The sequence below is a fragment of the Centrocercus urophasianus genome, unplaced genomic scaffold (assembly GCF_019232065.1).
Source record: "Centrocercus urophasianus isolate 14NV4802_14NV808 unplaced genomic scaffold, USGS_Curo_1.0 seq_13, whole genome shotgun sequence".
Classification (NCBI taxonomy): Eukaryota; Metazoa; Chordata; class Aves; order Galliformes; family Phasianidae; genus Centrocercus; species Centrocercus urophasianus.
Genome location: NW_024884475.1, coordinates 43,891,799 through 43,907,605, shown reverse-complemented (window position 1 = coordinate 43,907,605; position 15,807 = coordinate 43,891,799). Strand labels below are relative to the sequence as shown.

The 15,807-nt window shown below is 39.4% G+C and overlaps 1 protein-coding gene across 4 annotated transcripts in view; it reads right to left on the bottom strand.

Moving 5' to 3' along the window:
* The window catches only part of MAPK10 (mitogen-activated protein kinase 10), an 89,462-nt gene that overhangs the window by 22,263 nt on the left and 51,392 nt on the right, over positions 1–15,807 (bottom strand). For 3 of the 4 annotated variants that reach the window (XM_042812047.1, XM_042812048.1, XM_042812049.1), the window contains exon 1: positions 6,690–6,811. In XM_042812047.1, the coding sequence (XP_042667981.1) occupies positions 6,690–6,811 (122 nt within the window). Of the gene's footprint in view, positions 1–6,689; positions 6,860–15,807 lie in introns of those variants that run through there. The other variant, XM_042812046.1, reaches the window with a different exon arrangement.

Sequence of the window (15,807 nt, the reverse complement as noted above, 5' to 3'; positions counted from 1 at the left end):
AGAGATTGTCTAGTGAGAGGAAAGAAACCAGTGAAAGGAACCACATCGGCAAGGAAGAGCATGCACCCGTACTTCTGACAACCAGTTTCTTAGGAGTCTAACCTTTATTTTTAAGGGATAGAAATAAAAGATTAATTAACTCTAAGTAAAAGTACAGTGAGAACTGGAGGACAAAGCAAAGCAGCTCAGTGTAGTGGGAACATCAGAAAGGCTTCTAAAACTCCTGATTAAGGACATGTTCACCAAGTGTCTTAATGAACAATTCTCCGTTTTTATTTGGAATTCATTTAGTCTTTTCCTTATCACATTTTCTAATGGAATCAAATAATTTAATCATTCCTTTAGACCATATCATCCAGTTCCAATTACATGCCTGGAAACAGGACTATTTCTCAAAATTTCTTTCTCGTTTCCTTTTCATAAAGAAAATAAATTGTTATGCATGCTTAATTAAAAAAAATTGAGTACATGAAGAAATTCAGCTTTGGTTTGCAAAGTGGTCTCTTAAAAATAGGCTTTTCAAATTCTCCTTTTAAGTTTCAAAATATTTTGCACAACTTTCACGTATTTTGATAATTTTTACCTCTTATGAGTTTGAACCAATTATTCCGGTTGCCCAAATATGATGACTCAAATTCCAGCTTCTGCATTTTATAAATGCAAGTTTGAAATATTCTCAGACTAAAACAGTCCTCAGATCCCATTCCTGATTATTCCTTTTCCCAAGAATGTGGAAAGGTTTACTAAATGTTTTTGCTGCAGCAAGAAAAACAGCATTGCATTCCCCATAGGGTAACTCTACTAAATCACTTCTTGTTGTTCAAGCAACGACAACCCGAAGCACCAGAGCAACTCTCCAAAATCACGTTTTTTCCTATTAATCCTTGTGTATTGTAGATATTTACTCACATTATCCTACTAACTGTGTACAAAGCAGAAAGCACACAAGTATCAGAAGCTGAGTAACAAGGCCAACAGAAATTTACAAGCACACCAAAAAGTGCTGGTAATGTCTACTTTGAAATGTCTTCTCCTTCTCCACTCTGTGATTCCCAGTAACACTACTCCTACGTCAGAAGCACACCAAATATGTACCCAAAAAGGAACAATTGATTAATAGAGATAGTGAGAAATGTGAGACATGATGGTGGATTTGTGGCTTTCATTCTCTTTTGGGTTCATCACAATGGGACATCATGAAAGCAAAGACAAAAATATCCTTATTCTGTTCATAAAATAATACGTTTTATGGAAACAGAAAGTCAGAGGAGTTTAAAAACAGTATCTTTGAATAGCTAACTGTTCCACATCCATCATTTAAGGACATTTATTGAAAATATATCTCAACAGACAAATGTCTGAGCTAATTCACACTGCTTAATCACCCAGCATCTTTAAAAAAGACAATCATAGAACCAGAGAATCACTCGAGTAGGAAGGGACCCTTAAAGGTCATCTAACTCAACTCCTTTGCAGTAAACATCTGCAGTTAGATTGGGTTGCTCATAGCCCCATCCAGCCTGACCTTGAGTGTCTCCAAGGACAGGGCATCCACCACCTCTCTGGTCAACTGTGCCAGTGCTTCACCATCCTTTGCGTAAAAAACATCTTCCTTGCATCCAATCTGCTTCTGTCCTGTTTGCTCACTTTTTCTGAGTTTTTCTCTCTCAGGCAAGGCAGGAGATACAAAAGCACCAATTTAAAATCTGCAACGCCTTTGTAAGCGCTTGGGAACAATCTATTCCCAGTCCACCATGTAACACAACAGCTTCTTCCTCAACTACAGAAGAAGAAAAAAAAACCCCAATAATCCTTTGTACAGTGGTATTCACTTTGAGACACTGGGATCTCAACTGCAGTTCTCTCCTCGCCTTCCATCAAACAGGTGTCCAACTACCTTAAGAAATAAATATGGGACTTCATTGCACTGAGTCAATTAATAACACTGATGCCTTTTCCTACTCACTGGAGAGAAGCTTTTGTTCACCAACAGCTAGTGCTGCGTCTTAGCACAATGAAATCACAGGTCCTACATGTGGGCCTTCTCTCTGGTGCTTGTAGAGGAAGTCCTTCCTTTGAAACACCAAGGTTAGCACCAATAACCTACCAGCCTTCCTAAGAAAATCTTCAATCATGGGCATAAGTGTGTTATCTAAACAGGTGGCTTAGGGGAGCAGGAGTAAGAGAGAATAACGAGTGCCTGAGAACTACTCTGAGAAAGCTGCTTGTGAAAGGCAAGGCCAAGATCTCCAATAATGGGCAGGACACACATCACAAAGTCTGGGCTCCTTTCTCTATGAACTGTATTAAAACACTCTGCTCACCTACAAAATTATTTATGAATTTATAGAGCTGATTTATTTTGGTAACGAGTACCATAATTCAACCCTGGGTCCTGCTATAAAATGTTATTTTATAATAAGCTCAAAATTTTTTTTCCAAGTTTACCATTGTATCTCTGGCAGCTGTGCAGAAGTAAAACACAATAAATAAACTCTTCCCCAGCAACTGTTTATGACATTTTAAATTGTCATTTAAGGTAAATCCCTTATTTTTAAGGTAAAAGTGAGTGTTAAAACTGTCTTTTAAATAATGTGAAACAATTTAGTGGAGAAAAAATTTAGCCAGATGTGACAATAAATTTATCAAAACTCATGAGTAATTTCAGCTACTTAATGAGTCTTTGCTGGCTCCATTAAAAAAAAAGAAAAAAGAAAAAAGAAAACAGCAAATCAAACTCATTTCAGGCTCATGAATTTATACAGATAACCATAAATTGGATCACTGTTTACCAGTGATTTTGTGTGAGAGTTCAGTCATTTGAAGGAGCAAGCAATCACTTGTCTACATACATAGCATCCTTCATGCTTAAAAAGAAAAGAACACTCTAGGTTAATGTCCAAGATGCTTTTTGAAGACACTTATAAATACTTCAAAATTGCTCTTCCCCTGCAGTGCTAATACTTTTAATCACTAATATTTGTAACTGCTATTTCAGTCTCCCCCAGAATGAAATACCAGCATGTACAAAGACAAATTGTTGAAATTCTTCTGAAAATCTCTTCCTAGTCTGAAAACAACATTCTGACTCACAAAACACTGCAAAGTGGCAATATTACACCACCACTCCTTTTGCGGCCAGGTTGATTCTAGGTATATCTCGATACGCTGTTCACTTAATTTCTCCTCTGAAAGCACATACTTTTTCTTCTAGGAAAATCACACATCTGTGTTGTGGTGAGGCCTCATCTGGAGTACTCTGTCCGTATCTGGTATCCTCAGTACAGAAGAGACATGGACCTGTTAGAGAGCGTCCAGAGGAGGGCAACAAAAATGATCCAAGGGACAGAACACCTCTCCTATGAGAACAGTCTGAGAGAACTGGGCTGTTCAGCCTGGAGAAGGCTCTGGGTAGACCTGATAGTTGCCTTTCAATATCTACATGGGGGCTATAAGAAAAAGGGGACAGACTCTTTAACAGAGTCTGTTGTGAAAGAATAAGGGATAGTGGTTTCAAACTAAAAGGGAGAAGGATTTACACTGGATGTAAGGAAGAAGTTTTTTACATTAAGTAAGTACATTAAGTGTGATGAGGCACTGGCACAGGTTGTCCAGAGAGGTGCTGGAAGCCCCATACCTGATGACATTCAAGGTCAGGGTGAACTGGGCTCTGAGCAATCTGATCAAGCTATGGGCATCCCTGTTAATTGCAGGGGAGTTGGACTAGATGGCCTCTAAGGGTCCCCGCCAACTCAATTCTATAATACTGTGATTCAGTTTATTATTAGGCAGCTTGTGATCTGAACAGCTACCAGATCTCTTAAAAACCATCTTCAACGCATCCTTCATGCTCAAAAGCATTTTTCCAAGACACACAAACTTCTCAAACAACCTATGAAGCATAAACCATGTTCCAGCTGACACTCCACTACGCTGTATTCCAACAATCTACAGTACAAAAGCCTATTTTCACTCTTCACTAAAATCCAAAAATAAAACATTCTGGATCTCAAGTGAAAGACATCATCTGGCTCACCTTGCCCAGACAACACAGTCTTGTGATAATAGAAACAGCTATAAGCACCCACATGGTCCTAGCCAGACCAAGTTTCTTCACAAGAAACCACTATGTTCTTAATTGCTTGCATCCTCAAGTGTATAAGTGATGTCTGTTGGAAGACTGAGGCTTCTCCTTAATTCCACCGTAAATTCAAGTACCCTCCTAGCTCCTTCAAATTGTTTTTGAAATATTCCAGTACAGCATAACTTTTCTACAAACCAGAGGCAGTGTGAAAAATATCACAGACAGTATCAAAATGGTTAACTGAAAGCCAGTGCAGATATTCTACATATAACTTGCATCCAGAAAAACAGCATTCATTCAAATGAAAATGCACGAAATATACATGAAAATACACTGGCTCCAACATCAGTCTATTTCTGATGATTTTATGCAACATGAGAATACCTCTCCTTTGTCTAAATGTCCATATCCACAGGCCCAAGGTGATCTGTCTCTTGCTCTCCCTTAAAATAAGGCAGTTGCTACCTTTCCTCCTCCAGCACTGCAGAAAGGTATCAGTTCCCTGTTCTCTCAGTCACTAAGATAGGACATACTTAATTAAAACCAGAAAAACATGCTCAACTCATTTTATCTTTGAAGTTTTTTTTTGTTTCTACTGCAGACCTAAAACTCATGGCCAAAAGTCAAAGTACGTTGACAACACTTAGTCCAATAAATTATAAACTGCTTCGTCCAAGTCTCATTGTCATCACATCTACAATACCACAACAATTTTACAAAAGCACACCACTCTTCCTCACAGACATCTGGGAGATTTACAGTAAGCAGTCTGTACTGTCATCAGTAGTAGGAATATCCCTGCTCAGAATCCAGGCTGTTTTCTTTTCTCCTTCTGGCAAAAACCATTTTGTGAACATGGCTAGCGCAAATCCCAGTGAAAGTTCCCACACCAATTTCACAAGATACCAAGCACAGGATGTCCAAAGCCACACTTGCTCACCAAGTTTTTAGTTATTTCACATGGGCACAATGACATTTATAACAAACACGTCACATAGCTTCTCTTTTTCACAGATCTTTAGTAAATTATCAGCTCCTGAAGAACTGTATACCTTTACTGTAATGTTTCCACAACAGGAAAATGGATTTATCCTTGATGTAAATTTCAGGATAACGAATTAAGACCAAGTCCCTGCTTCTTTTATAGCCACATTCCCTGCTTCCTATGCCCACTACTGTTCCATGAGAGGTATTACTGTCCATGCAAATTCTCTTGCTGAAATCTACCCATAGAATCATGTAAGACAAGCTGGAGGCACTGGGGACATCACCTCCAGGTTAGTAAAAGCGATGCTGCTGCAAGCAGATGGAATCTGGTCCTGAAGTGACTGCTGAGGCAGTCCCTGACACAGAAGATGAAAGTGTATTGTGTAGCTAATCGGTACTGAAGGGTTTGATACCAAATTATTGACCAACTACTACAAGAAAGGTTCCTGTTTCTGAGGATGTGGGCACTGCCATTCTGAGATCAAGTGCCAGGCAAAGCAGAAAACCATTCTCAGCAATCAGCTCTCCCAGCACAAGCAAAGCTTCTTATGAGCTTTGAAAATTTGGACAAGACCAAAAGCTGGACAACTGCTGTTACTGCTGGCAGCAGTTTTGTCCTGAACGTGGACCTGGCATTTAGCAGTAATAATCTACCTTTTTCACTCAATAATTAACAACTCCTGACATACACTAAAGCAGTCTCTAACAGCTGGGTAAACCCTCATTGCACTCAGCAAGCTGGAAGTTCCCACCAAATTCTTGCTTTACCATAGGTTCTTAATGTGCTACTCTCAGCTTGTTCATGCCTTTCTGGTAAATTATGACTCACAACAGGTAGACTGCAACATGGCACATGCTACACAGAAATGATGATCTACCCTATCAGTCACATAACTCTTCTCCGTCTGTCCCATGAAACTGTACAGCCTTTTATGGCCTCAAAGTATTGCTCAGCCATTTAGGAAAATTGGCAGTACTTTCCACGTCAGCTTTCTTGTTTTCTCATTTGACTTTCTGTCCTTGGGCATTCCTAACATCTCCTGTCAACTATTAGTATAGAAGACAAATTCAAGTTATGTTACAGATCTTACTTAGCTTAACTGCCTTTTTTTTTTTTTTTAAAGAAAAAGACTTCATTTTTATTTTATTTTTGCTGTTTTTAATTGACCCATTTTAAGCTATATTTAGCCCTTTCCCGTTTGAGAACTTATTAGCAGCTACCTTGCTGCAAAAGGTTTCCAATGCAGATGCTGCAGAATGCTCTAGACGTGACCAGTTTCTACACAGCGCTCTCTGATTTTTTTCTGCATGAATACTGAAATTACAGGGTTTACCCAGGATGTAATTTGCACTGCCTCTGGAAATAGTGTCACAGTTGTCAAGTGCAGTCAGGTTCTTTCTCTTTCTCCCTTGCTAGTTGCGTTTTGCTATGTGGAGAAACAAATCCCATGCTAACATCCTCACCAGCAGCAGAATTTATCAGACTTCTTTTGCCTCAGGATGTTTGTTGCCCAATGCTCATTTTTGCAATTGTGGACAATATCTGTGACTAGCAAAGTGTGAAGAAATGCAAAAGGCAAATCCTACTGAAAAGCAAAGAGAAAGTGCTGATACTCACCAAACTATTCCCTGAGCCCCAGAGCCAATTGGTTTCAAGTTCTGGTAGCGCTTGAGAACAGTGAAGGTCGAGTCACCCACTTCCACACTGTAGAACTGGTTGTCAACTTTGCTTTTGCTCATGTTGTAATGCTTGGCAATGTATGACACATCCACTTGTTTCCCAAATCCCTGTTGTGCAGAAGGGAAGGGGGTTGGGAAGGAAGACAGAAACCCAAGCTGTAAAACATCAGAATATTGAGGAAACACAGTCAGTTCCATTTTAAAATATGAATTCTTGTCATTTTAGGCTACAGAGTTCAATAGCTGAGGAGAGTTTACCAGTTCTGTATTTTTGGGAACCAGAAATGCTGTTTCTGTGATTCTAGCATTCTAGTGTTAGTCCCCACAAAATAAATTATTTTCATGAAAGAAAAATAATACAGGTTACTACAAACCTGTTGTGCTTGCACAGAAGATAGCACTACAGAGCTGTAACCTTGCCCATATACGCAGGCATTACCAGACATAAAGTTCCATTAGGGCCATTTGAGGTCTGCTGTATAGAATACAGAGTAAAATACGTACTGACTACGAGATAAACATTGTGATTTCATGTCTGTAACTGAGGATTCCATCCTACGTCACACTGAGCACAGGACACAGAAGTTCAGTATGCCACAGAGCTGTCCTGGAGCAGTGAATGATTCACCCAGGGAATCCATGTTCCCCAGATGCACTCTGAAGAGGAGAAATAGAGCCCAAATGTACATCTGCTGCCGCACTTGCATCTCTCTTCCTCTGCATTCATTTCCAGTGCTCACAAATGCAACATTTGAATTTCCCTGATATATATATATATATATATATATATATAAAACGTTTGAAGTTTATCTAATATAAATTGCTTTTTCAATAAATCTGAATAATCAATAATGCTACATGACTGAACAATAATATTAAGACGAATTTTGATGGGGAAAGGAAAAACAAAAAATTTCCTTGAAGGATACGATTTTTTCATTTAAAAAATACGCAATTCCAGTGTTCCATAAAGCTGGCATTAAAAATAGAGAACTGATCCTGCCAATAACTGGGGTTCTCTGGTTTGCCCTGGGATGAATGAATGCCCTTTTTCTGTCAGTTATCCTGCCAGAGTGCTGGTGGTCATTGATAGGGTGGTTAATCCCAGCTGCCTCATTCGGAGGCTTTGAAGTGCCCTAGCTGCAGCCATGCATTCAAACAGAAAATCTCATTTCAGAAGAACAATTAGAAACACTGCACTTACTCATGAATCAGACACAGGGCAAGGAATCCCCCCTCTCCCCAAATGATGAAAGAAAGAAACATACCCATACTGACACAAGTGCTAAATCCAAGGTTAAAGAGTAGAATAACTCTGAAAGAGGTATGGATTTTTCCCATCTAAAGAAAGAAAATTAGCATCTGATTTGCACTGTGCAGCCTTAGTCTCAAAGCTCCTACTGCTATGAGCAGACAGATGAATAAATCCAGCTTACTCAGCTACTCCTACCAGACCTGGAACTGAGCAGCTTTATTTGAATAATGTGCTCCTGAATGACAGGAAATAATTCCAGTTCCCTCTGGCTACACTAACACATTTGCATCATGTTTTATCCTGATGTCATTATCAGAACAATGCAGACTATATTCAGCATTAACATCCGTTACTGTAAAACCAATGTTAGGGAAGTGTCAGCATAATCACTGCGCTGCTTAGAGAGCCCAAATCACAGCCAGCTTCTCTGGAAGAGCCAGAGAAAGTACCTTGCTCAGGCCTGACGAACCATTGCCTGTCAGCATCACCAGTACTGACCTCCCCACCTGTAATGTGTGTGGTACAGATGTAAATGGGATAAGTTATTTTTGTCACTTTGAGTTCAGAATCCTAAACACATCAACATCACTCCTTTTCAAGTCAGGCAGAGCCTGTGAATGACTGGACTTAGGAACCTCACAATGCCACAGATTGTTTTCTGAAGTGCTGCAGCTCCAGCAGGTAGGTATTTGTAATCCAAGAAAGTCTTAATTAATTGAACAATTATTGTTTGCAGTTCTTCAGTCATTCCAACAGTAACTGAAGAAACATCAACCAACAGGAGCCTGTAGGGTCTGATCAGAACACAATGGTCTCAACAAGCAGCTTTCCCCTCAGTAACACACGCTTTTAGAATGATAGAATCAAAGAATCATTGAAATTGGAAAAGATCTCTAAGACCATCCTGTACGAGCATTAACTCATCACCACTACGAACCCATGTTCACAGTTCCACATCTCCACAGTTCTTGAACACCTCCAGGGATGGTTATTCCACCTCCTTCCTGGGCAGCCTTTGCCACTGCATCACCACTCTGAGAAGAAATGCTTCCTAATTCACAGAACCATTCAGGTTGGAAAAGACCTCTAAGATTATCTAGATTAACCATCAGCCCATCAGCACAATGTTCACTTTCCTACAACAACCCCTCTATTGTTCACATGCAACCAGAAAAGGTAAAGACAGCTTCATCATTTATGGAAGCTTATGAAAAGTAACACTTTCTTAAAATCTACTTAACACGTGAGCAATGAGCTCACATCACTTCTGCTTTGATAGAAAAGACACCCAGAATTACTCTCAAATATCAGGCACGCTAATGTGGCTGGAAGTTGACTCTAAGCAAAATGCCTCCCGCAAGTGATGTGCACCTTGGCTGCTGGAGACAGGCAAACCAGGCTTCCAATCAGCTACCCATCTGCCCCCTCTCTTTAAAACTACACTGGTAATAAAATGCAGAAAAATACTCCGCTGATTTTCAGCAGAAAATCAGCAAAATTAAAGCACAACGGGCCTACTGCTTAAGCCCAAAGTAATACTCCCATAAGAATTATGGGTCAAACAATGTAATTTTCCTTGTCTAATCAGTATTTAAATCAAATCTCCAAAGCAATGAATTGACAGTATTATTAATCACATTTGATCAGATCTCCATATCAGAGTGACAAATAAGCAAATCACAAATGATTTCGAAATCAACTCAAAAGTCACTTCTGAAACAAGGACAAAGAAACGGTCTCTTAAAATTCAGCTACAAAGGCTTTACCCTAAGCAAGGAAATACATGCCCTCAATAGAGCATGCACACACCCAGAAGACAACTTTCACATTTGGTGGATACCACAACCTCAAGAACAGAGAAACCCTCATCAAGAAGAAACTAGAAGCTCTTCATTCACTATTAACTGGAGAAAAAAAAACGGTGCTCACACTTAATGTTTACTTGGGAAGTCGTACTGAAAGTCTGTAGATCTTGCCAAAATCTTCTAGAATTTCACTACAGTTCATAAATTTTCAAGTGAGCTCCAAATGAACCTGGCATGTTATGCTACTTGGACTCCAACATAGCAGTAAACATTGCAAGAACAAAAATATTTAGACACAAAATTCTCTATCCTTTTTGTCTGGGACAGTTTCACAGGTCTTTGTGTTAGGTGAAAGATGATTGCTGAAACACAAACAATGCATCTGAATGTCATTATTTCATGGCTTCTATAAATATTTGGACAACAGAATCAAACTTTCAACACTAACTAGAACTTAACCATCCATGTACAGGAATTTTCTTTGGCCATAACACATTCAAAACTTACAACACGTACCAAATGTCATTCTCCTTCTTCTGTACTGGGAAACTTCAGATTAAAAGAAGTTAAGCTTTCGGAACTGAACGGACATCTATCCAAATGGGGTTGGCAGCCATAGCTGCACAGTTATTTGCCCAATATCCCAATGGCTTGGGAGGAAAGGAAATGAACTGCCAAGCCTCAGGGGATGGAGGTGAAGGGAAATGCTAGTCCTAACATTACTATATGCCTTAGAAACACGTTATTTGTTTTCAACAAAACAAAGCTATTGAAAAACACAGTGAAACTCCACTTATTGCCTTGCTCATAATCACAAGCTGCATTCTTTTCCTTTTTTTCTTTTTTTTTTTCTTCTTTTTTTTTCCTGTTTTACAGCGTAAGCAGTGATAAAGAGAGATAAGAAAGCACAACAGAATAACAACACTATTTTCTATAGTTTGAGGTGAATTGTTTCCTGACATTATCCCCGCTTATTTACCTACTTCTGCTTCAGGAAAGGAGGATATTGACTACTTTTCACTGGTGAACATCTGTTTCTGAACACCGTTCCCCCTGTTATTGATAAATTCACAATAGAAAGACTTCTTACAGCTCAGCACTTCACATCCATCTTTTAGCTTCTATTAAGTCCACTAATGGCAGTTTAAGCTCAATTGCTCTCATCTACATCTCCAGGACAATCAGAGCTGTCTCAGAGCATGTTAACAAGTATCAGCTGAGGAGGAGCTTTCCCTAAATATCAGCATCCATCTTCGCGTGTGCACAGAAATGCCTACAGGAAAAGATAAACATTTAAGTGTGCCATGATTCAAGGCTATTGAAAAAAAAGCAAAACGACTCCGCATGCATGAAACAAACGAGGAAGAGAAAGACTGAAAGACTGAAAAACTGTTTCCTCATTTGCAGTTGGCATCGTGCCCAAGGGTGTGCAGAATGCAACAGAGCCATCGTTCTGTGCTAGAAGTGACAATGGCTCCCCAGGGCTCCTCTGTCTCCAATTCATCCCAGACAAAAGGCTGGAAAGGAGGCGAGCATGTCGTGGGTAGCAGACAGACAGTGTTCTGTCAGGGTCCAAAATACAAATATCTTCAAGCTACCATTTGACCAAAAGATCAGATGATGAGACATACAAATGCAAATTCTGAAAGATTGTAAAATCCTGAGGGCGTTCTTGTCAGCTCTGAAAGTGTGTGCCTGTACAGCTGGCAGCCCCACTTAGCTCCTATCCTCCCGACTGAATGGCTGCAATTCACTCAGAAGATCCACAGTTGTGGCATTTACCAAACCTCTGCTTTGGATTTAATAGGCACAGGTTTTGCTATGTACATTTGGAGAATCACGAAAGCCTACATTTAAGAAATAGACAGTATCTTTGCATAGGAATATCTGTAGCACAGTTAGAGATTAAATCTCCCACACAGAACACCAAATGTGTGCACTTACACACACATTTTGTAAATTCTTAATCTTATTTATCAGCCCCATTGCACCACATCTCCCCACTACCGTATCTCATTCATAACCTATAAGGACTGTATTCATCACACAGTATTCCTTATTACAGTGCTTTCTATGCTGTCATGGGTTAATTCTGTCTTTTGTTAGTGCTTCTTCACTGGCTTTCTCCTAGATCCCAGACACAGGCTGCACTCCTAAGAACTCAGCAACTCAGTAGCAAAGTGACTTGCTCTGCAAACAGCTCAGCTCTCACAGACCGTTCTTTGATTGTCTCATTGCATTTGCTTTGCACATTCTTTTAAAGCAGAAATTATTGTAAGAGGCATAATACTCTTACCTTTTCTTTTCTTTCCTTTTTTTTTTTTTAAATTAAACTCTTTTTGTTTAACCTCTTCTGAGATGACAAAACTGCAATGACTTCAGAACTGACTTTTTTTGGTTCTGAGCACCGTGCAGTGCTCCTTCTCTTTCTTGTTCATTTATTTCTCCAAAGCAAAACTCTATTTGGATATTCTTCACTTGTCTCCCATGCGGTGTTCACTGAGATTTCACTGCTTTCAATTGCTCCTTTTGTACAGGCTAAACATGGTTGTAACTTATTTCTAACTATGGTCTCACATGTTGCTTAGCAGTTATCACAGCCCAAAGGCATCTACTTCATTCTGGTGCACACTTGTAAGAGATCAGCTGTATGAGCATTTCCTCAGCAGAAGAACAAGTTCAGAATGATTCCTCATTCACATACTATCTGAAGAATCCAACACAGACACAGACAGTAAACTCTGGCCCCAGCCATCACACCAAGAATGGCAAGGAGAAGAAGGTTTATTCAGAAATGCCAAGAATAACAATTCTGGGGAAAGAGGTTTCTTTATGGACAGGGACTTGAATATAATGTAGGGAAAATACAGGAAAGAGGCATGTAAGAAAGCGGATGGAAGTGGAAGTAACAACGTTTGGGAACCTCTTACTTATTTAGTGATTGGGATGAGATGTTGGCAAAGGCACGGGTTGGAGCTGCCTCTGAAACAGAGGGCAGCAACAAGAGCAGCCACAACCAAACTGCAAGAGCAAGGAGAAGAGGAAACTGCTGTTTGTACTCATCAGCTCATTCTGAGTCACTTGGTTTGAAAAAGAAGAGACAATACGGGAGGAAGCAAGATACAGGTAAGAGAGAGAAATGGCCACTGAAAGTTGGCCAAGCAACTGCACCACTGGGAAATGAAAAGGATGGCTGATTTTTCAACAGCACTAGGGGAGACCTGAAGTCCAGCGTGCTTTGAGCACAGGAGAACTAGGATGGAATTAAGTTCTCCTACTGATAGTACAATATTTTACAGATAGATTGAGTTTCTCACTAAATTGAGACCACAGTGAGCTATCGGGTGTTGGCTGAGAAGCTTTCTTCTGTTATGCACGTAAGGCAGCAAGGAAGAAGTCATGAGATGCTGTGTCCCAGTGCACATCATGGCATCATTTGAAAAGAAGGGTGAAAAGGCAGCACATAACAGCACAGGTATAACTACTTCAAAAACTAAATTTCTGAGTACAATTGTATAATTACAGTATTCATTGTGAAAGTGGCTAATGAAAAGACTCTCCTTTTCTTAATAAGAGGCTGAAAGGAGCTGAATAATTCAAGTGCATCGTTTGCTAGAAAGAGACAGTTCTTTATCTTAAACAATAACATTTTAGTCCCAGAAATCTGCAGTAAAGGACATTGCTTACAGAATGGTTTATGAACATCAATCAATCTCCCATTGGGTAGAAACCATAATTATAGGACTTTTCCTGATCAAGACAGCTTATTTAATGGTTAAGGCAGTAATTCTGTCCAATGTGATTAAGGCATTAATTTTAACCAAAGTGGTTTATCAAATTTAGGAAATAATTCAGAAACAAACCTGATGAATGAATAACTGAGAGCAATGCAATCAATAATGCTGGTCTCTTCTGTTGGTAACAAATGAAAAGTTTGCTAAAATAATCTGAGTTTTAAGCGTTCATTGATGCAAGTATTTCACAGAGGAAGTGTTTTGTTCAAGACCGGTGGAAAATAAAGCAAGTTGTCAGAATATAGGTGAAAAAAACATCTGAAGATGAAATAAAGGGTTTTTTTTTTTTTGTATCTTTTTATTTGGGACTTATTTAAAGATCAATCTGAGTAAAAGTTTGCAAAATACTCTCTACATGCAAAGTGAAAATGCACTCTGAAGGTTTCTTTAAGTGGTATCAATAAAGCACCAATTCCAATTTCATTATGCAGAAACACTGACGTGTTCCATCCGGGGCATCAAATTGTTCAGACTGTCCAGTAAGGACTAATGATGGTGCCATACCAAAGGAATAGCATGCTACGTTGCAGTGGTGATTCATATTAAGCATTTTCTTAGTATGTATGGCTGGATCCCAGATATCTTATCTCAAAATGCCACTGTACCTGCTTTTTGGAAGAAAATTAAATATATTATTGCAGCATTATGGAAGTGCTGTGAGGCACAAAACTGAATAATAGAAAGGTGTTTTTCGAAGACAAGATTATTTATGACTTCAAGTCAAAAATCATGGAATAGTATTATGCTGCAATTACCAAATCCTGGCAGAAGCCACCCAGAGGCACAGTCATAGACTGCAGAACTGCTCTTGAGTCCTGCAAAAAATGTGTGGGGGGGTGTGCAAATGAAGTGTAAATAAATGCATCCTATACAGCTAACGTTTAGGAAATGTGAAAATTCTGCCAGGTACAATTCTTCACGTTGGTTGGCAGCATCCATTGTTAGTTATTATTCAGCACTTGAACATCTTATTCTACTCAAAATCCAGGGGTCTGTGTCACGTTGTGCTTCAGTAGGAATGTCCAGAACCCTAAAGATGTGGCCTGTTGACAAGAGCAGCCTTACTAACGATCAATGAAGTTCTATAAGTCTAAGTACCTTTGTCCCATCCTTCTGTTTTTCAAAAGCAGATGTCATTTTTCTCAGCTCTTCCAGAAAAACATCAGCCTATGAAATTGCAGTTAATGATAGACTTAATTGCAAATAAGTAGAAGTCATTTCCCCGATCGTGATTTGTTTCTCAAAAAGGGCTTTTCTCTTTTCTTAAGTTGGAAATTCTTCATATTCTCACCATGCTGAGTTAGCACTGTGCCATATAAAACCAGCAGACCCAATGCCATATGCTGTATGCTAAAACAAGCAGCCTATAGGTGGATGTCTTTTCCTGCCACAGCGCACAAAGCTGTGCACTTCAGGAGATGAGAGAGAAGTCCCCACACAACAGTTACTATAAGAAGTATATGCACTCAGTGGTAACAATCATTGGGGTATTTTGCAACACGTCACCTCTAAAAGAACACTTCAGAACAATTCAGTATTTGGTGGGAAGTCCACAGTGATGCATGCATTCCAACAGGAGCAGGACTACTCACGCATCTTCCACATTAGCTATTCTATTCTACATGGTCAACATATTAGACATAGAACTGGGATAGTCAGAGATTTTTCCGGTGAAAAAAAATCTTATGTTACAGCACATGACCACCAGAAGCTCTCATCTTGACAGATAAGCAGGGCAGCATCCAACTGCATAATGCTGACTTGTGCTGGTGCCTGCTGGATATTTGTACAGCAGAAGAAATTTTGGCATCTGTTAAACCAGACCAAAAAAAAAAAAAATTAATGAGCTGAATTAAGTTCACCAAAAACAGCATTTTTGGGGTCTCTTATCTGTGTGCTGGCTGGCTCCCACTCACCACAAGAACTGAGTGGCAGTGCCCACATCTTGCTGCTGGGGAGCTCTAAGGCTTCCTGATTCCATACAATTTTCCAAAAGTTACAAAGAAACTTCTTTATATTCGGACCACAGTAAATCATAGAGTATTTGACTTCTCCATTAGCATTGTGAATAAATATGGAATAAAAATTACTACGTGAAGACTGCTGAATGCTATCTAAAATTATACCAAATGATTAACCAAACGTTACCAGGTTGCACCTATATCCCATGTCCTGCCCTCTGCAGTACACATGAACAGCATC